At 51.3% G+C, this 21,935-nt stretch overlaps 1 protein-coding gene across 5 annotated transcripts in view; it reads left to right on the top strand.

Moving 5' to 3' along the window:
• The window catches only part of EFR3B (EFR3 homolog B), a 100,487-nt gene that overhangs the window by 54,062 nt on the left and 24,490 nt on the right, over positions 1-21,935 (top strand). For all 5 annotated transcript variants that reach the window (XM_084829530.1, XM_084829529.1, XM_084829528.1 and 2 more), the window contains 6 exons: positions 7,097-7,218; positions 11,453-11,602; positions 12,814-12,948; positions 13,768-13,846; positions 15,653-15,788; positions 17,272-17,433. In XM_084829530.1, the coding sequence (XP_084685656.1) occupies positions 7,097-7,218; positions 11,453-11,602; positions 12,814-12,948; positions 13,768-13,846; positions 15,653-15,788; positions 17,272-17,433 (784 nt within the window). The remainder of the gene's footprint in view (positions 1-7,096; positions 7,219-11,452; positions 11,603-12,813; positions 12,949-13,767; positions 13,847-15,652; positions 15,789-17,271; positions 17,434-21,935) is intronic.

Raw genomic sequence — 21,935 nt, 5'->3', positions numbered from 1 at the left:
CACAAAACTCAGGGCATCTCATAACTGCAGTGGACAGCAATTGTGCCTGCTGCGTCTCTTGGGATTAATCAGAGAAGGTCAACAAGCAAACCTTGTTTAGGAATCTCCTGGGCCCCACCCAGCAGAGAGGAAGTGCCCTTCCCTTCCCTTCCCTTCCCTTCCCTTCCCTTCCCTTCCCTTCCCTTGGCAAGAACTGCCCCAAGAAAACTGCCCCAAATACTGCAATGGGAGTAAATTCTTCAGAGACCCAGGTTGACCCAGCAAGTGGGATCCCTGGACCCACTCAGTGGTCTTGTGGCTCCTGGTGCATTAGCATCACTCAAACAGCAGAATTGGGCCTGTTTGGTCCCTTGAGTGGAAGACCACCGGGAGCCCCTTTAAGAGTGAGATCTTAAGCATTGAAGAGGGAGAATTTGGAATCCTTTGTAGAGCAAGGGTTCCGGAGCAGGGGATAGAAATGTAGGTATGTGAGCTATGATTGCAGAGAAAGATCATTTTGCAGGAGGAATAAGAGGCTTTGCAGAAATCATGGATAGAGCAGAGTAGCTGTCTGTGAGTTCTGAGACAGCTGCAACTTCTCTGTCCAGTTCTTTGTGGCCTCCAGTCAATTCCTGCCATACACCCGGAGAGCCTTTTAATAGGAAACTATGGAAACTGCATCTGTGGTTTCTAACAGGCAAGTGTGTCCTCTACTGCCTAAACCAAGGGTGCAGAAGCTCAGGCCTTGGGTCCCAGTCCAGCCCTCTGGGTTTCCCCAGGAGGCCGCATCCCCTCTCTCCCAAAAACAAACTGTTTGGTGGCTTCCCGGCTTTTGTGCAGGTTTTTCCCATTCTAAAAAGTGGAAATACTTCTCCTAACGCTTAGTTGCCAGCAAAAAGAGCTTTAAGTGAAAGTATGCTGGTGTTTTTCGTATTGTTGGACCCGCCCGTTTTGCCCCGGCACCGCCCACCACTGGAATGTGGGCCTGAGAGTGTCTCCGAAGTGGGTTGTGGCCCTCATTGCAGAAGGAGATTCAACACCCCAGCCTAACCCGTGCCCAGCCCCTTAAAGAGCCCAGGGAAATGAATAAGCTTTCTCCATTGTGACCAGACAGTCTCTGCCCCACTGGTGTGGGGGATCAGGGTGCCCCCTCCTCCTCAAGGCACAATGTAGCCCTAGATGATCTGAAGACGATCACTGAAAGGAGCGGAGGACGGGGCAGCGGTCAAACAGAAGCTTTGCTTTCCCACCAGCTGGCTGCTGGTCAGTGAATAAAAAGGCGATGAAGGCAGAAATGAAATGAGAGGCGATAAAAATTGATTTTTGCTGGGTCGCGGCAGGCAGCTCTCTTGCCTCACTAAATGCAAAACGGAGCAGCTCTTACTGCTAGCTGGATGAGAGAGCTCCTGAGCTGGGGAGGGGACAAGCGTGCATGTCCCAGAAATGAACTGGAGCATCCCGAGGTAAGACTTTTGGGGGCCCTGGACCTGCGCGGGGCGGGGGAGCTGCCGATTTTGCAGATGGACACCTGTGCTTTTTCTTGCTCCTGTAATCCCCCCCCAATTCAGCCTCTTAACTGTAGAATGAGGGAGGGGGACGTCAGGGGAGGCGCAGAAGCCACCATCTGCTGCGGTTCAGTTCCCCTGGCCTTTGGCTTAATGAGGGTAAGTGGCAGGAGAAATGAAACTGAACAGGATGCCTGATGGAGAGGCAGAGGGCTTTGTGAAGCAAGGCAGGCCTGGTGGAGGCATCTGTTAAGTTTCTGCCAGCACTGGATCCCATTCCAGGCAAAACGAAGCAGTCGTTATCCTTCTGAACAAGATGGATGGCCCAGGCAGGGTAGCCGCGTTCTGCAAACCGCGAAACATTGCTGCCACAGAGATCTCCAGGAGGATGGGACGTATCATGACCAGTGTCTAGCTGGCAAGGCAGAATCGGAGGACACGGGGATGGATCCCCAGACTTAATTTATTTTTATTTACAATATTTGTATACCGCTCCGTATCTAAAACAGATTTTAGAGTGGTGAACATAAAAAAGTAAAATAGTGAAAGGATAAAAATATTAAAACACCATATTAAAATTATACTTTTTAAAAACAGTATGTCAATAGAACTGAGGCTGGTCAACCAAGGAAGGCTTTCTGGAAAAGAGCTGTTTTCAGGGGCACCAAAAACATCCCACTGTTGGCTCCTGCTTGACCTCCAGAGGCAGGCAGTTCCACAGGAAGGAGGCCACCACACTGAAGGCCCTTCTCTGAGTGGACTCCAATCAGGCCATAAGTTGATGTGGAACCACCCGAAGCATGCTATTTGATGACCTCAGTGACCAGGCAAGTTGGTAAGGGAGAAGGCGCTTTCTCGGGTGTCCTGGTCCCAAGTTGTTTGAAGCTTTGTACACTAGTACTAGAACCGTAAACCTGGCCCGGTAGCGAATAGGCAGCCAGTGCAGTTCCCTCAGCAAAGGAGTTGCATGCTGGAAAGGTGCCACTCCCGACAAGAGCTGAGCTGCTGCATTCCGCACTCGCTCCAGCTCCTGGAGCAGCCTCAAGGGAAGCCCCACATAGAGGGCATTGCAGTAATCCGGTCTGGAGGGGGCTAACGCCTGTACCTCTGTGGCCAAGCTGTCCCTGTCCAGGAGAGGCCATATTTGGCAAACCAGCTGAAACTGGTAAAAGGCACTCCGAGCCACCATGGCCACTTGGGCCTGCGGCGAAAATGATGGATCTAGGAGTACCGCCAGTCTACAGACGTGGGCGTCCATAGGGAGTGCAGTCCCATCCAGAAGAGGCCATGAGCCTATCTGCCGGACCCAGGAACCACTCACCCACAGGGCTTCCGTCTTGCCAGGATTCAGTTTCAGTTTATTGGCCCTCATCCAGCCCATTAGTGAGTTGAGGCACTGGTCCAGGACTTGCACAGCCTCTCCTGATTCAGATGTCACAGGAGAGAGAGCTGTATGTCATCAGCATACTGATGGCACTTGGCTCCAGATCCCCTAATGACCTCTCCCAGCGGCTTTATATAGATGTTAAACAACATTGGGGACAAGATGGTACCCTGCGGCACCCCATTGCTCAATTGCCAAGGGGCCGAAGAATGGTCACCCAGTGTTAGTCTCTGAAATCGGCCTCTCAGGTAGGACCAGCACCACTGTAACACTGTGCCCCCAGTGCCCATCCCACAGAGTCGATCCAGGAGGATACCATGGTCGATGGTATCAAAAGCTGATGAGAGGTCGAGCAGAATGAACAGGGTTGCACTCCCGTTGTCCCTCTCTCGATAAAGGTCATCCATCTGGGCGACCAAGGCTGATTCTGTCCCGTAACCAGGACAAAACCCAGATGGGTTGAGACTTGAGGAGTGGACTGCAGAAACAGGGTCACACACTTGTAACTCCGTGTCAGTCATCTGTGTCCACACCTGTGTGTGTTCTGGGCGCACACGCTGTTCATGTTGTTTCCTACCTGGAAATGATACCCTGACAGGAGGCACACTGTGTGTGAAGCCATGCAAATGCTTGCCTGCATGGTGCCTGCAACATCAGAAATCAATTTGGCTGAAGAGAAAAGGTCACGGGGGGGGAAGTGTTTGTGTGTGCTAAGGAACTTTAGAGACAGGGGGCCAAGGGTACAGGGAAGACTGAGGAGGCCACAATGGGGCCGAGTGTCACACATAACCTTTTAAGTATCCAGCCAAATGTTTGGCTACGAGCAGAGCTCCCATAGTTTGTAAGCTGCGTGTAGTGTTTGTCAGAACAAAAACATGCATATGAAAAGAGTCTCCGGCCACTCGGGTGGGGGCGAAGTTTGTTCCCAGGGCCTAGATTGTCCCCAGGGAAGCCCTCCTGTGCGCCAGACACTGTCAGTGGCCCCCAACTTGGGAAGAGTGGACCCCAGCGCTGTCCGTGGTGTTGGCAGATGGACACAGTGGGATGCAACCTGGAGTGCAGGGGTAGGGAGCCTTAGGGCTGTGGGTCAAATCCGGCCCTTGGGTGCCCCAGTTGGCCACGCCCCTTTCCCTTGGGTGGTTTCCTGACTTGTGCAGTTTTCTCCCTCTTTTAAGAGGCTGGAATGCCTCTCCCAAGGCTTTGTCATTGGCAGGAAGAGCTCTCAGCTACACTAGGCTAGTATTTTTGGCACCACCCCTTTTGCCTTCAGCCCTGCCCACCACTGGAATGCGGCCCCCAAGAGCTTCTCCGGAATGGAATTTGGCCCTCGGGCTGATAGAGGTTCCCCACTCCTGCACAAGTGTGTGTGTGTGTGTGTGTGTGTGTGTAAGAAAGAGAGATAGACTAACAACAGAGTAATTTAAAGATACATTTAGTGTAAGCATTTTGGCTTCTGCCTTCATCAGTAGCTGCGATACTAAATGGATACCAAGAATGGCAGTTTGGGACACTGGAAGATGAAAATTCCTAACGAGAAAAACACAGGTGTGAATGGTATCATTGTCCTCCAGGTTAAGGCCATATGGACTAAAAGCTCTGAGTCTGTTGATCTAGAAGTTTTCCTTTCTGTCAAGCATGTCAGTGTCCTTTGCTCATTTGGGAGCAGTTGTAGGTCTGAGAGACTATGTGCAGGTGAGTTGAAATGTCTTGCAATGGGTTACTCTAATTTTTTAGTAAGAATTGCAGATTTGTCATTATGGGATGTTGTTCTTAGGTCTGTTGTAGTTTTTCCTACGTATTGCATATGACATACATTTTTTCTACATTCAGTTACATAAATCTCATTAGTGGAAGTGTATGTAACTGACTGTCTAATGCAAGATTTGTTAGTCATTATGCTTCAAAAAGAAGTAGTTTCTTGGAGGTAACTGCAGGTAATGCAATGCGTTGACTTACACTGGTGTAATCGTGGGTTGCAAATACCCCGTTTAAGTGGTGCTTTAACTGGTTATTTAGGTATGGGCATGTGTATATATTCTATATTACACTCAGACATCTACATCATACACTTTTCATATTTACCTCTCAATCCGTTCCCACCCCCAAAAGCTCTGAGATGGTGGGAAATGTTCCCGCATTTGCCCAGGCGAATGTTCTGATCATGTGGGGTTTGGCATCCATCTCCTGCTTGACGAACGTAGACTGCTGGCGCCAGACCAAACCCCGGACGGTGAGGGCCGGCGAGCACTTCTAAAGGAGGCTGCCTTTGGCTGTTCCAGTCTTTCCAGGGCCTCATTAAAAACCACAGGGCTGGTCCCTTGCTCCTTGCTGTGGTTGCGGTTTGAGCCACAGGTGCAGTTTATCCAAACCCTTGAGCAGAGTCAGAGCTGACGGGGCCGAAAAGGGAGGGAGGGGCTGGAGTTTTAGACTAGAGCCAGAGGAGGAAAGACACACCAAATGCAGCTTTCGGTGCAGCCTTCCAGTGGAAGCTGGTGGCTCCAATGTCAGTGGGGCAGTGAATCTGCTCCAGGTTCCAGTCAGAACCCTAAAGGAGCTCTCCAAGGTGCTCTGCAGCAGGAGGGTTCAGCTCCTCACCTTGGATAGATCCTTGAGAGTTCTGACTGAAACCCGGAGCGGATGTATCGCCCCACTGACATTGGTGCCGCCAGCCTCCATTGCAGCCTTCCCCAACCCAGTGCCATCCCTCAGTCTTGGACTACAACTCCCAGCCACACAGTAGCACCTTCCTGCTCATGTTCCCCAACATCACTTCCCCCACCATACTGCCTCTGATGCTGCAGGTTATATATAGCTGTCATGACTCGTAGCCGTTGGTAGCCTGATCCTGCATGACTTTGTCCAATCCCGTTCAAGCTGTCCATGTTGGTGGCATGCGCAAAGCCCCAGGTTCAAGCCCTGCCTTTGCAGCTGGAAGGGTCTCTGCTAACACAGACAGCTTCCAGAGGGTCTAGATGGCTGCTGACAGTGAGAGTAGGGAACGCCGGGCAAGAAGGAACTCTGGCCTGACTTGGCAAAGGTGGCTTCCTAGGCATATTGTTGGAGGGGTCAAGTTCACCTTCTGGCTTGCGGCCCTAAATCTGTCTCCTCTCTCCTGACCTGGCTGTGCTTCACTTCCTGCGCTCTTGGGCCTGCTCAGTTTACGTGCAACCTGTATAAGCGTCTTTTCTGTAGATGTCTGCCAAAACCCTTAGTACCAGATGTTAAGTTTTATTAGTGCAGAGAATGTCCCATTCTGCCAACAGCCGCCCTGATCCTGGACACACCTGCAGACTCTTGGCTTTTTTTCTAGTTCTGTTTATACCAGGTATGCAAAAATGGGTGGGGAGCCAAATTGCCTCCCTCCCCCCTGCAACACACACAGGCCCTCCAGAAGATGGATGTGGCCATGCCCCTGGTTTCATTGCCCTGCCCATTTTGCCTTTCTCGGACTTGAACACTGCAAGGAAGACCAGTGCCATCCAAGTTCCCATCTTCACATGGCGTGTGTCATCCCCAGCCACTCCCCTCATGCTACGAAGAGCATCCCCTCTTCCCTGCACCAGCCAAGTCCCCCACATGCCCGCTGTTATCTCCAGTTGGAGATAACGGTGAGGATTCCTCCAGGAGACAAGGCTTGGAAGCCAAGCCCTGCCCCTTGGAGGAACCGAAGGAGACTCCACAGGCCAGATATGAAGGCTCCGTGGGCCAGATGCAGAGGTTCCGCTAAGCAAAGGTTCTGCATCCCTGGTCTGTACAGACAAAATCCTCGCAAATGTGTGCAAACAGTCTTCATGACGTTCACTCGGTTGTTAATTTTATTTATTGCATTCCCCAAGATCGGTAGGAGTTGGAGTGGTGTGAGTCCCAGGGCATAGTCTGGAGGCACATGAGGCAGCCACCTTGCTGAAGCTAAGCAGCTTGGGTCTGGTCAGTGCTTGGAGGGGAGACCACCTGGGAACTGCATGTAGCCACCTTGAGTTCCATGATGGAAGAAAGGTGGGATATAAATATAATAATTAAAATAAATAATTTTTAACTCACAGATTACCTCATAAATTACAAATTTTTACCTCACAAATGTGTGCAGTCTTCATGACGTTCACTCCGTCATTTTTTAAATTTATTAATTGCATTCCCCAAGACCTGCAGGAGTTGGGGCGGTATGAGAGTGCAGCATTTTTAATGTGTGTGTTCCCTTTCTCTGCCTTGCTGTCCCTCCTACCTGCAGTTTGTGAAGTTTGCAAACATCGAGGAAGACACCCCCTCTTACCACAGGAGCTATGACTTCTTCGTCTCTCGCTTCAGCGAAATGTGCCACTCCAGCCACGATGACATGGACGTCCGGACAAAGTGAGTAGTGCCTGCGTGGATGCTGGCAGCTTGAGCAGGCCTCCACAATCCCCTGGCCCGCTTCTGGGGGGGCCTCTGCTCAGAGAGCCTCCCTTGCCTGCTTCGCTGTCGCTTAACTGGGGATGGAGGAGTTTGCCTCTCTCCTTTCCCAAGAGTGGCCAGAAAGCCCGAGTGCCAGTGTCTGGCACTGCCCTCCCTTTCACCCGCCTTGTTCTGCCCTCATCCAGCATTTGGGTTCACCCGGCATCCGTCCCAGCTACAGATCGGATCCTTACCCACACAGCTCTCTCTGGCAGGCTGTGGTGCCCGTCCCGGGTGCACCTTGTGTGTCTTTAGATGTCGAACTGCTCTTACCATCATGAAGTTCCTCCTAACTTTCATCCAGAATTGACCCTCCTATAACTTCAGCCCACTTGATCTCATCCTGCCCTCTAGGGCAGCAGAGAACACACCTTTGCCCTCTTCTGTGGGACATGCCTGCAGGCATTTGAAGAGGATTATCACTCAGTCTTCTCTTCTCCAGGCTAAACATACCCAGTTCCTTCAGCCTTTCCTCATGGCACTTGTTTTCCATCCCCCTGGTCCTCTTCAGGCACAATCCTATGCATGTTTAGACAGACGAAGTCCTACAACTCCCAGCATTCCCCAGCTGGCTGGGGAATGCTGGGAGTTGTAGGACTTCGTCTGTCTAAACATGCATAGGATTGCACGGTTAGTTGCCATATAGTGGCAATTTATTGCATTCCCCAAGAATTGCCATTCTGTCCCCCGTGCTGTTGAACATCTACATGAAGACTGCTGACCAAGACATCTCATAAAAATCATGTAACACCAGTTTTAAAGGAATTGTACTGGTTGGCAATACACTTCTGGTCGGAATTCAAGGTTCTGGTGATGACATTTAAAACCCTTAGCGGCTTGGGACCTCAATATTTGAGGGAGCGCCTCTCCCTATATATGCCTGCCCGAGGACTGAGGTCTGTTGGGGGGACCCTCCTCTGCGTCCCACCAGTGCAAGACATACATTTCGTTGGGATGTGGGAGAGGGCCTTCTCCGCTGTGGCACCCTGGTTGCAGAATGCTGGCCCCTTTGAGGCCCAATTGGCACATACGTTGGCTTCATTTCGGCGCCAAGTAAAAAGGTGGCTTTCTACCAAAGCCGTTGAGGGCTAAATGCATTCCCTAGAGCAGCACACTGTTTAAACTGTTTTATTGTTTCAGATTTTAATTGGTATTAGCTTGTTTAATGGATCAATATGTTTTTAGCAGTTTAAATTATGTATTGTTTTATGCTCTTTAAATCGATTTTATCTGCACACTGCCCTGAGATCTTAAAGATATAGGGCAGGATACAGATGTTTCACATGAATAAATAAATATAAATACAACTAAAATATAGAGCAGGGGTGCTGAACCTAAGGACTTTGGGCCAGATCCAGCCCACCTGGGGTCCCAATCCAGCCCTCCAGGGTTCACCAGCTGGCCACACCCCATCTCTCCAACCACCTCTCGTTTGGTGGTTTCCCGGCTCTTGCGCATCTTTTCCTCCACTCTAAGAGCTTGAAATGCCTCTCCTAAGGCTTTGGCAGTGGCAGTCAAAGTGCTACGCTAAACTACGCTGGTGTGTTGGCCCCTTTTGCCTCCAGTGCCACCCGCCCCTGGCATGCAGCCCTCGAAATTTTCTCCAGAATCGCATTCGGCCCTTGGGCTGAAAGAGGCTCAACGGCCCTGCAGCAGAGCACGGTTTTGCACGTCAGCCATAGCGGGTGGACCAGCCTTTAGAGCCGCCGCTGATGGGAATGAACGCCTGGAATCGGCTTCCGTTCTTCAGCCTCCTGGGCTCTCGTCCCTGAACGGTGCCAAAAGCATTCTGAATGCGGCCATCCCTCGTGATTCGCTTTTGAAAGAACATCAGCCGAAGCGTGGAGAATCGCAGCTGCGCTAGGCGTGAGCGTTAAGACCATCTCCCTCTTCTTTTTGATGGGGACGACTCTTCCTCCCAGAAGGATTAATTATGAGTCATCGAGCCACACGTGAAGGTTATGTGCGGCCAGGCAAACTTGCCTCCGCTGCAGCCCTTTTTGAAACGGCTGGTGTTTCCTCGCCCTCCCCCCGACGAGCATTGTCTGGCGTTTCTGTCTCGGATCTGTTTCAGCAGTTGCCGCACACCCACTGTTCTCAGAATGGTCCCCGTCCTGCAATTAGCCTGCCATGGATGTATTTTAATTGCTTCTCCTCACCCCTCGACAAAGCGGGAAGCCGGGGGAAGCTTTTCAGAGGCTGCAGGATAATGAGTAGCCGAGGTCGGGGTGAGGGTGGTGGATTTGAGCATGACGCACTGGGAGGGGAGGGGGACCTTTAGAAGCCAGCGCGGAATCGGTGACTAACTCCCTTCAATGAGCGGTCTTTCATTGCCACTATGATTTACGTTCCTTTTGCGCATGTTTTGGATTCATAGGTTGGGGGGAAATGTCACCCACCCTCTCAGTGCTGTTGCACCCAATTAAATTGATTTGGCACGTCAGTTCAGGACAGGCTAATGGAAGGATTACTTCACACGGCTTGTAATTAACAGATGGAATTCGCTGCCACATGATACCATGGTGGCCATTGGCTTACAGGGGGGGAGGCCTGGGTCTGTGGAGGTCAGGTGGTGGTCCCACCAGTGAACCCCATATTCAGTGACAGTATAACTCTGAGTACCAGAGGCTGAAAGGTTGTCTGCAAAGCAGAGAGCTCTGGTGTGCTCCGTCTTTTCTCTTTCTCCCCCCTCCCCCCCTTCTTCCTGGGGCACACTGGCGAAGATCCTGTGGGTGAGTGGCCATCGAGGTCTGTAGGGTGGATTTCCAACCCTAGGACTCAAATGGACCCTATCGCATATTACATCTTTAAAGTATGCACACAGAATGTTTTATATGTGTGTTTTTGGATTTTAATATTTTCTAATTAAAATATTAAAATTAATGTTGTTACTGTTGTTATTATTATTATTATTGATATTTATTAATGCTAATATTAATACTTATTAATATTTGGAAAACTCTCCTGAGAATAGCTGGACTTTATATTCCCTGAAAGGGAGGATGCAGCATTTTCCCCTCCTCCTCCGGGAGACCAAGGGCAGCGGAGCATCACATGACCTGCTGACCTGTGGACTCCTCCTCCCACACTACTCCTGGGACTAGCTAGACTGGATTTGCAGACAATGAGATTTCAACGCCTAGTTAATCCCCCCCCCCCATGCACCTGTCTGCCTTCATAACACCTTGCCTGAAGGAGAGATCTGGGGGCTCAAAAGCTTGCACAATTACTTTGGAGTGATGTTTTGGTTGGCCTAAAAAACATGTCCTACACACACACACACACACACACTTTCCTTTCAGTTGTTCAGAACAGCATACATGGTTCTACCCATTTTATTCTCGCAACCCTTCTGTCGGGGAGAACAGTTGTGAGGGTAGGCTCCAGGGTTACTCAGCAAGCTTCATGGTTGTGGGGGGATCTCAACACAGTACTCCCAACTCTCTACACCATAATCATGACTGTGCCTCCAGGGTGTCGAACCCCCTCTCCAAGGGTGAATTCAGCTTTGGAGAAGCTCTCGGGTGCCGCATTCCAGTGGTGGGCAGGCCCAAGGGGGAAAGATGGCAGGGCCAAAACACCAGCCTAATTCAGCTTGAAGAACTTCCTGTCCTAACTGAGCCTTTGGAGAGGCATTTCAACCTTTTAGAGTGAGGGGAAAAACGTGCAAAAGCCGGGAAACTACCAAATGACCACTGATTGGGGGAAGGGGTGGGGCCAGAGGAAAGGGGCGTGGGCATCTGGGCAACCCTAGAGGGCTGGGTTTGGCCCATGGGCCTGAGTTTTGACAGCCCTAATGTGCATGCATTAGGCCCTTATTTGCATAGTATTTGTACTATTTAGACAGTATTTAGCACAACTAGGATTTCCTGTGGCTCTTGGCCAATTGCCTATGGTGTTTATTCTGCTGTGTGAGCTGCAATGGGGCTGTTGAACTCAGTGCATCCTGACTGTACTCTTGATGCATTCTCCTCCTTCTGACCTCTGGAGAATGGCCTCTGGCCCACGGGTCTCTTTAACCACCACTACCAACCCCAGGCGCCTGCGTCCTGCATCCTTTGAGAGCCAACAGTTCCAGCCAGGCCAGAAGAGAAAGAGGCTCCACTCCCTGTTACCTTTTGAGATGTGGCCCTTCTTTTCTCATCCCCCAAAGGATCCGCATGTCTGGCATAAAAGGCCTGCAAGGAGTGGTACGGAAGACAGTGAACGACGAGCTACAGGCAAATATCTGGGACCCTCAGCACATGGACAAGATTGTTCCTTCGCTGCTCTTCAATCTTCAGAATGCCGAGGAAGCCGAAAGGTGATGGCCACGGGTCCGCTCGGTCGCGCCCAGTGGCTTTGCTACCTGGGGAATCCTAGAACTGGAAGGATGCCAGTGGGTCACAATTTAGTCCCCAAATCCTGTTGGAGGGCACGTTAATGCACCACCAGAAATCCATCTATTAGGTCATTGGGGGCTCCTTTAAAGGGAGGGGATGTAGCTCAGTGGTAGAGCCCTGCTCTGCATACAGACAGTCCCAGGTTTAATCCCCAGCATCTCAAGGCAGGACTGGGAAAGACCCCTTGTCTGAAACCCCAGAGAGCCATTGCCCGTCAAGAGTCGACAGAACTGGGCTGGATGGTCCAGTGGTCTGACCCAGTACACGGAAGCTTCGTGTGAGCCCAAGCAATCCATCTTTGTATGATTCATTGTTCTGCCATGCCTCTTTCCCAACAGCTTCAGTTGGTGTTGGGGATAATACTTTGGCATGAGCTGTGTTCGCTTGATTGCTTCTGATATGCAGACGTGCCACAGGGTTACTCAGAGGAGGCTGCCAGCTGGGTCTCGGCATGACTCATTGGTTGCCTCTTTCCAGTGCAGAGCCACATCCAGACAAGTGGCCCATGCAGAAAGACAGGTGGTGGGTGTCCTCTGCTGGTGGGTGATAGTTATGCATAACTAGGGATGTACAGATTTTGTAAAATCCATTCCATCTGTGTTTAGTGGATTGCCAGGTGTCTTTTGTTCCATCATCCGCTCACTGATGGAATTTGATTGTTTTCCCATTTCCCAAATTTGCACGAATTCACACTTGCGTGAATTCACACTTGCAAAAATGCACAGATCTCCCCAAAACACGCAGGTTCATGTTTTAGCCTAAGGGAGAAATGCACATTTTCAGCCAGGTGTTTTATTTTACATATTTTTCTACAACTAAATTTGCATAAAATTCCAGGAAAGTTTTTTTTAAAAAATGGTTCTCAAGTCAACGGAATCCATGCAAGCCAGGAAAAGCTGGTCCATTGCAGAATCTGTGGGTTGGATTCATAGAAATCCGAACTCATTTGATTCCGTTGTGGATTTCTCTGACATCCCTACTCATAACGCATTCCCTATAGTAAACCCTTCCAGATGTAGCCGTGCCACCAGTTTTAATTCAGCGTGTTGGTGTGGCATGCTTCCACGGAAGAGGGCCGTTTAACCCTGCATCTGAAATGCTGTTGCCATCTCTTCTTTGCTCCTTCCTTTAGCCGGTCTCCGTCTCCCTTGCAAGCAACTGAGAAGGAGAAAGAGAACCCAGCAGAGCTGGCTGAGCGATGTCTGCGAGAGCTCCTCGGACGGGCGGCTTATGGCAACATCAAAAATGCCATCAAGCCCGTGCTGATGTAAGTCCCCAGAGATGCTGTGTTGCTCTCCCTTGCGCTTGCCTCAGGGTTTGTCCACCCAACAGGGAGGTGGCTTTGAACTCCCTCTTGCCCCAGAGCGGAGGTCTGGCCTGTGGGCACTGCACTCAACACAGGGGCCATTTCTCTTTTTGCATGTCCATCCCAGCCTTCTTCCAAGGAGCCAAGGGCAATGCCAGTCTCCCTCCCGCACTCCACTCCATTTCTTCAGCCCAAGGCTGGGCTGCGAGAGAGCAATTGGCCCGTGATCACTTAGTGAGCTTCATGGCTGGGTGGGGATTTGAACCCTGGTCTCCCTGCTCCTAGCCTGACACTCTCTAACCCGAGGGTGGCAACTTGTGGTTCTCCAGATGTTTCTGGCCTGCAGCTGTCATCAGCCGTAGCCAGCATAGCCGGTGGTAAGGGATGATGGGAGTTCTGAGCCAAAAGATCTGGAGAGCAACAAGTGGACCACACCTGCTCTAACCACTACACCACATCACTGCACTGACTCTCTCCAGATGTGTTGGACTGCAATGCCCATCATTCCCAGCCAGCATGGCTGATCAGATAGACTCTAGTTAAAAAACTGTTTTATTTCTACCTGGAGAGCTCCTGTTTTTTTGTTGGGTGTTCCTCTTTGGCAATCTGCGCTCCTGCAGCACCCTGGCATGTATCTCACCTTGGGCTCTAGCTGAGTGGACTGCTGCCTAGTTGACAGGTGCCCTTGCTTGTATCAGCAACAAATCCACCTAGTGTGTGTGTGTGTGTGTGTCAGTTTGCCAAATGCATGTTCCTTTTGTCCTCCTTCTTTCCCATTAGCCACCTGGACAATCACTCATTGTGGGAGCCAAAGACGTTCGCCATTCGCTGCTTTAAAATCATCATGTACTCGATCCAGGTGAGAGAGCCTGTTGAGAGGGGGGCGTCGCATGTTTGCATTCCCGCATGTCAGGGAGCAGGGTTTGTACTGCAACGATAGCTGCTTCATCTTCCCAGTGAAGTTTTTTTTTAAGGTCAAACCGAATGGCAGAAGAAGACTTCCTGCAGGCATGTGGAAGATGCTCTTGCCCACTGTGAAAGTAAAAACAATAACAGTGAAAGTAAACTCTTTGGCATGCAAGAGCTTCCAGCTTTAACCTAAGACGGAAAGTGTGAGTGGAGGCAGGACTGTCTGTGGCCCGCAATTCCATGACTGTGTATGAAAAGTCATTTTCAACCTAGTGCCAAAGTGGTAGCAGCATCGCTGCCCGTCCAGCTTCAGTGGGGAGGGCATTCCAGAGACGGGGCACACCGTCAAGAAGGCCCTCGGCCTAGTTCCTGCCCAACCAGCCTCCCTGGGCAAAGGGACCCAAAGCAAAGCCTCCTCTGAAGATCCTAAGATATTCCTCCCTCTTCTTGGAGTCTGCACATCCCTGGCCCAGGATTACAGATGATCCAATATGAAGAAGAGGATTGACTCCTAGAATTTTATAACACAGCAACCCAAGATGGATCAATTGCTAGTCTTCCCCAATTGTTCCATGCCTCTCTCTTCAGTCATGAGGGCTAGAAACTTGTGGGTTGTGTTTTTGTTTTGTTTTTAAATGAAAGCAAAAGATCTTCAGGTTGCAAAATTCCACATTCAGTGCCAGTATTTGCCCAGGCGCTTAAAAGTGTTGTGCTGGTTTGCTTGATCGCTCTGCTGCTTTTATGCTTTTGATTTCTTTTTAACCGTGATGTTGTTTTATGGTTTTCTCGTGTATTTTGGTCTTTATGCTTCTGGTATGCCACCCTAATGACCTAGGCTGAAGGGGCAGGTAAAAAAATACATTTAATATATGAATGAATAACCTAAATGTACTGCTTTGACTGGCTGGTATCCTGCTTGCTTTTGCTATTGGTCTAATCAAGCAGGAAGAGCTCAGCACCCTGTTCTGTGCACCCCAGCTCCCAAAACAACCCACTTCCCCCAGTGTCCCAGGTTCCAATGCACCCCCTTTGCACCTCTGCTTCTTGGCGACACCCTTCCCTCACCCACAGTCTCCATTCATAGAATCACAGAATAGTAGGGTTGGAAGGGGCCTACAAGGCGATCGAGTCCAACCCCCTGCTCAGTGCAGGAATCCAGGTCAGAGCATCCCTGACAGGTGGCTGTCCAGCCTCGCTTTGAATGCCTCCAGCGTGGGAGCGCCCACCACCTCCCTAGGGAATGGGTTCCATTGTCGCATTGCTGTAACAGTCAGGATGTTGTTCCTGATGTTCAGCCGGAATCTGGCTTCCTGTAACTTGAGCCCATTATTCCGTGTCCTGCACTCTGGGATGATCAAGAAGAGATCCTGGCCTTCTTCTCTGTGACAACCTTTCAAGTACTTGAAGAGTGCTATCCTATCTCCCCTCAGTCTTCTCAAGGCTGAACAGGCCCAGTTCTTTCAGTCTCTCCCCACAGGGCTTTGTTTCCAGTCCTCTGATCATCTTCGTTGCCCTCCTCTGAAAGTGTGGTGCCCAGAACTGGACACAATACTCCAGATGAGGCCTAAGCAGTGCTGAGTAGAGGGGAACTAGTACTTCCTGGGATTTGGAAGCTATGCTTCTATTAATGCAGCCCCAAAGAGCATTGGCCTTTTTTTGCAGCCACATCACATTGTTGGCTCATATTCAGCTTATGATCGACAACAGTTCCAAGATCCTTCTCGCTTGTAGCTTCTCCTCTCTCCTTTGCACCCAGCCCCAGCACTCCCACTTAGTGATCCAGCAACTCCTGAGCCACCTGGATGCCAACAGCAGGAGCGTTGCCACAGTGCGAGCCGGCATAGTGGAGGTCCTGTCGGAGGCAGCCATCATCGCGGCCTCCGGATCGGTCGGTAAGGCGGCAGGGCAGCCCTTGAGGGGGAGGCCCGCTTGTGTGAGCGCCGGGCGTCCCAGACTTGGGCGAGGGAGGGCGTACCTCGCCACACACGGCAAACGCACCGTGCCAAATGGGCTGGCGGACATCAGCCTCTGTTTGTGTTGACAAACAAGTGAAAAAGATTGGTGGGGAACCATGCTGGGCAGACCTGGCGGGGAAGCCAAGCCTGGGCTCTTCAGATAAAGAAGGAGAGGCTGCCGGAGGGCCAGGCCAGGCCTTTAAGCACGAGACATGTGGATCTGTCCCCCAGTGGTGTGGTGTGTGTGGTTTTCCAACAGAAAAGCAGTCACTGGAAGGGGCAGAGAAGTGAAGGCCTGGAAAAAAGCCAGAAAAAAGGGGAAGGGAGAAAAATGGGGGGGGGGTTCCCCAGGGATTTTTGGAAAATTGTGAGGGGCAGGGCAGGTTGTTTCCAAATGTTCTGGGTTTTCCCACAGTTTTTTCCCCAAGCCTTCTCATGGCGGGGGGGGGGGGGGGGTTGCCAGTTTAAGTGGACAAGTGATGGGGGCGGGGCGGCTGACCTCCAATCCTGCCATTTGTCCACTCAAAATTGACCCCCTCAGGTGCCTTTTCTCCTTGTAGCAGGAAGCAGGGAAGGAGTGGCTGGGGAGGGGGGATTTTGAGTGGGGGAAATGGGAGGAAATTAAAGTGTTAAGCATCCCCCTTCATCCCGACCTCCATTCTGTGGATTGTTCCGGCCTCTGAGGCTGCTTTCCAATTGGGTTTGAGTTTGTTCTGGAAGCTGTTAGCAGTGGTGCGGTGCAGCCAGCGCTTGCTGGGTCGACACGCCGGGACTTTTTGATTAGCAGGGACGATGACATCATCCACACCCTGCAGATTCCCCTGTGAGCTTCAGTTGCCTCAGTACCGGGGGCGGGGTGGAGAATGGATTTCCCTGGCAGCAATATATTGTTGTGAACTATCCCTGCAAAGTATTTTGGGTCGGTTTGGTCTGAATGGGCAGTTAAGACCCATTAGCTTGACAAATGACTGTCTCCTGGTGACAACTGATGACAACCGTTAGTACCGGTTTGTGGATATGCCTCTACACAGCTGCCTGTATTTTTGGACACTTGGGGGGAGGGGGGTGGCTGTGGGGACTGTCGTGATCAGCACCTGCACTTCAAAATTTACCACTGGTTGGCAAGTCAGCGATTCACGTAACGTCCCCTACATAACATCTAGTTTGGCCTTTAAACGCAGGGCTCCTGCAAGGTATATAGAAAGACAAAATTGTCTAGCTAGGGACCCCGGTTTCCACACCAAGAAAACCTGAATCCTGTTACCAGAATATAAATGTATGCAGATCCCTTCCCAGGAAGGCCATCCCCGTTTTTGTCCTTGTGGCTGCAACGGTGGAGAACATTCAGCTTCCCTTGCAGAGGAGGCCAAATGGGGGGCTGTTCTCAATTTGAAACTGACCTGTTCTGTGCTCCGTCCAGGGCCCACCGTGCTGGAGGTCTTTAATACACTGCTGAGGCAGCTGCGTCTGAGCATCGATTATGCCCTCACGGGCAGCTACGATTGTGCCATTGCTGGCGGCACCAAGATCATCAAGGAGCACGAGGAGAGGATGTTCCAGGAAGCCGTCATCAAGACCACAGGTATGTTGGGGTGTCCCAAAGCGTTTGCTATTTTTTTCCCATCACAAGCAGCAGGGAGGAATTCTGCCGAGATCGGTGGATGCCATGCTCTCCTCATCCAAGTCCTACAACCAAAATAGGTCATGTGAATTTGCATGCCTCTGCTTATTTTCACCACCTTATTTCTCGAGTTCTTCCTGTGGCTTTCAGGCAAGGGGGGTGGCAACAGGGAGACAGAAGGAGAATTAGAATCCTGCCCTTGGAATGCTGTTTTTACTTACATTGGGGAAAAAAGAGACGTAACTATCACGCATGCACACAAACAGGAGCATGAGGCTCATCAGGCACTGCCCAGAGAAACATCTCAAAAACCATAGGGGCTGGAAACTTGAGACCCTTTGTAAAGGAAAGCTGGGAGGTTATCTGGAGGCCGAATTCTGTACCAAATACGGATGCCCATGAAGAGCCCGGACATCTGTGGTTATGCCCTTTTATCTGCTGATCAGTACAGAGGCTAAAATCCCTTTCCAAGCTTGGATCTACACCCTTGCAAGAGTAAAGGCAAAATGGGATAGAAATCTGAATGTATACGATGGCTGCTGTTCATAAGCCCTATGGGCTCTATATGCAAGGTAATTTAATTTGGAATAGCAGCCATCCATCCCATGGTTTCGTTCTCACAAACGTGAATGGGATTTAATGCTTTGACCCCACCCGTGAGTATTCACTAAAAGGATAGAAAGAGCTAACTCTTTCTCCACCTGGGGCAGTACCCAATTCTTGACATGTTAGAAAAGCCTCCTCCCACATTCGGAGCCTTTCCGTGAGTGACCCAAACCTCCGTATCACTAAGTGGATGTATTTGAAATCATATCATGATGAGTCAGCCCTCCAAAAACACAACTTTGAAGACATAACTCATTGGGGGTGTTTTCACTACTTTCCAGCGGCTCTTAGGAGCGTTGCCATCATGTTTCCAACCTTTTCTTCACCAGCATCCAACGCTTGCAGTCCGCCAGCGCCAGTCATGTTGTGCTAGCACAGGGGTGCAGAATCAGGTCCAGGCACCAAATCCAGCCCCCCAGGGTTTCCTGTCTGGCCCTCTGGGTTTCCCCAAGGGCCGTGCCCTTTCCCCTGCCACCAAACTTTAGATAGTTTCCTGGCTTTGGTGAAGTTTTCCCCCCGTTCTGAAAGGTTGGAGCGCCTCTCCCAAGGCTTCACTACCAGCAGTCAGAGCTTTAAGCTAAAGCATGCTGGGCTTTGTGGAATTTTGGCCCCACCCCCTTGTCTTTGGCTGCACCCCCTTTGCCAGCAGCCCCGCCCACTGAGATGTGATCCCTGAGAGCTCCTCCAAAATGGATTTCGGCCCTCGGACTGAAAGAGGTTCAACACCCCACGTGCCGCCAGGAACAGTCGCTAGCACGACAGGATGCTCATGCTTCAAAGCACAACCCTGGAAACTGGCTCAAGCAAATGTTTCCAAAACGGGGCAAGTCAGTTCCCTTCTGTGCCCTCCGCCTCCGTGTCCTGTTCCAGAAGCGCTTGTTTCCAGCTGTGCTATCAAGCACAAGCTTCCTGTTGCACTAGCAAGCACAAGGGCAGCACTGGAGAGCCCCTGGAGAGTGGTCATGAAAGAGAGAATTTAAGCTGAGTGATAGTGCAGATAAGAACCTAAGACGAGCCATGCTGGATCAGACCAAAGGCCCATCTAGTCCAGCATTCTGTTCCCACAGCGGCCAACCAGATGCCCCAATAGGAAGCCCATGAGCAGGACATGAGTGCGATAGCTTTCTCCCATTTGCTTTCCCCAGCAAATAGGCATACTGCCTCCGACACGGGAGGTGGTATAGACTAGAGCCATCAGCACCAGTAGCCGTCGATCGCCTTCTCCGCGAATTTTGCTATCCGCCTTTTAAAGCCGCCCACGTTGGGGGCCATCACTACATCCTGGGGAAGCAAATTCTATCATTTGACTGTGTGCTGTGTAAAAAAGGTGGGTGAGCCAAGGGGGAAATTGAAAAGCAATCCGTCGTGTCCTGTGGCTCAAGGACATGAGAGTCAACTAAAAACCTTCGCGGGATTTGGAGCAATCTGTTGGAGAGGTCACTGCATTTAGTCGCTGCTGGAGCTCCCATAGAACATGCTGGTGTGTTTCTTAGGAGCTGTTAGCGTTCCAAAGTCTGGAGGAAAGCCTTCGGGTCACACAGAACTCTCTGCATCAGATTAGACATTGATAAGAAGAGAACAAATACATGGACCTGTGCTGGCTCTCGCTGTTTGCCCAGCTTTGCTAGTTGATCCAGAGGCAACCAGTCCTGCGGTCCTAAGGCCAGCTTTCTTTGAATCCTGTCAGAATATTGTACACTAGCAAGGCTTCAGGTCATGCAGAGTCCCTGCGGTCTGACCTAAAGGCCCTCCCAAAGTCCAAAGGGGCAACTGTTCTGGGACTCAACTGCACTGAAGATGTGAGGAGGCCTGATTTTCCTGACTATTCGTGGTGCCCCAAAGCCCACACTCTGCTCACTGTGACAAGTGTGCTACTGCTCTCTGGCAAGCATGAGCCAGTGTGACGTGGTGGTCAGCGCGTTGGACTAGGACTGGGAAGACCCAGGTTCCAGTCCTCGCTGTGCCATGAAGCGCACCGGGTGACTTTGGGCCAGTCCCTGACTCAGCCCCACCTACCTCGCAGGGTTGTTGTGAGGATGAAATGGAGAGGAGGATGTGCTCCTTGGAGGAAAGGGCAGGATATCAATATAACAACCAATTTAATAAATAAGCGTGGCAGGCCTATTCTTTTTCTCAAACTTAGAGCTGGAGAGAGGGGTGGGGATCCCACCCACAGTTGCATTGAGCCAAGCCTCCGAGGCCTTTTGCAGTCACAATTGGGGGGGGGGGCTATTCCTGCCATCACCACCCCAGATCTGGAGGGAGGGGCAAGGAATGTTTCCCCAACCAAGCCCCTCTCCAGGTCCAAGCTGAGCCTTTGGTCTGATCCAGCAGGGCTCTTCATACAATTTTGCATTCAGGTGCTGGCAACCACCAATTTTTGGTTTGCCGCTAATTTCGCATGCACCCTGCGCCCCCCCCACCCCCCAGCAGTTTGACTGAAGCGGTTTTGTGTAAAGCAAAATGTGCTTGTGAACAGGGTCAAGCACCATGGCCCTGTGGATGGATACGGATGTGTCAGTGAGTGATTTATCTCTCTTGGTGCTGCAAGGGATAAACTAGGTGGCAGTTCTAGAAGCTCTCTCAGAAAGGAACTCCATCCAGGTTTCCAACCTGTCTCTTTAACCAGGATCGAGTTTTCCCTTTCGAGTAGCGTCAGGCTCAAGGGTCTCCACTCCGACGCTTCCTAAATTCTTTATCCTGGGTCAGAAGCACCACCCCCAACCTGGTGCCATCACGATGTGATGGACAATAACTCCCAGCATCCCCGTGGATGGGGGTGGTGGGAGTTGTAGTTCAACACATCTGGAGCGCGTGAGGTTGGCGAGAGCTGGGCTGGAGTCAAGTCCCATCACCCTTCTCATGATATATCAACTGATTCACTGAGTTTTCTTGTGTTGAGTTGATGTATAAAATCTAATTTGGCCTCCCCCACCCCCGAGCCCAGTGGCTCATTGCGCAGTAATAAATGCAATCATAATTAGCGCTAATAAAAAGCGTTTGGAACAATCAGCCAATTTCAAATTCACAGCAGCAGTACAATCAATCAGTCGCTTAAGAAAATAGCAGTGCTGCTCAGAGTGCCTTCCCCGCCCCCAGAGGACAACCTTGGCTAGCCGCCTAAGCCCAGAAGTGAGTGACTGGACCATTCCTGAAGGTCATCCAACCTTTTCCTTGGAGCGGGGGCGGGGGCGGGGGAGGAGGCTGCGCCCTGGACACACACTGTGTTTCTGCAGGGCTCACAAACCGATACTGTCTCCTGCAGCTTACGCAGCGCAAGCCAGAGCAGCTGTGGAGGTACTGTGGCTTGGCGGCAGAGCACATCGAAAGCCCCAGGTTCAATCCACGACCTCCCCAGTTAGAACAAAGGTTTTGAACCTCACGCTTGTGGGCTAAATCCAGCCTGCCTGGGGTCCTAGTCAGGCCCTCTGGGGGTTCCCCAGGGAGCCGTGCCCCTTCCCCCTCCTTCCCCAATCCTGCCGATGGTTTGGGGGTTTCCCAGTTTTTGGACCGCTCCCCCCCCCCCGCCACCCAAAAGTTATTGGCAGTAAGAGTGGGGGGGGTGTTGTATTTTGATTCCGCCCCTTTGGCCCCAACCACCCCTGGACCGCGGCCCTCAGGGGCTTCTCTGAAATGGAACCTGGCCCTTTGGTCTTGTGGACAGGCCTGGGGAACCGTCGCCAGCTGGAGCGTGCACACATGGGCGGGATGGAGCAGTGTCGGGCTCTGTGCACGGCAGTGTCGCGTCTGCTCAGACGTGAGGTTTGCGCCACAGCTGCGAGGCCGCGAGGCCAAGGTGCTCCTGCTACAGCCCTTGTCCCAGAGCCATCGGGAAACCCCCTTGTGTGTGGCCGCTC

This window comes from Heloderma suspectum, chromosome 1 (assembly GCF_057233095.1).
Source record: "Heloderma suspectum isolate Gila_16-S chromosome 1, 16-S_ref, whole genome shotgun sequence".
Classification (NCBI taxonomy): Eukaryota; Metazoa; Chordata; class Lepidosauria; order Squamata; family Helodermatidae; genus Heloderma; species Heloderma suspectum.
This window is presented reverse-complemented; position numbering and strand designations above follow the sequence as displayed.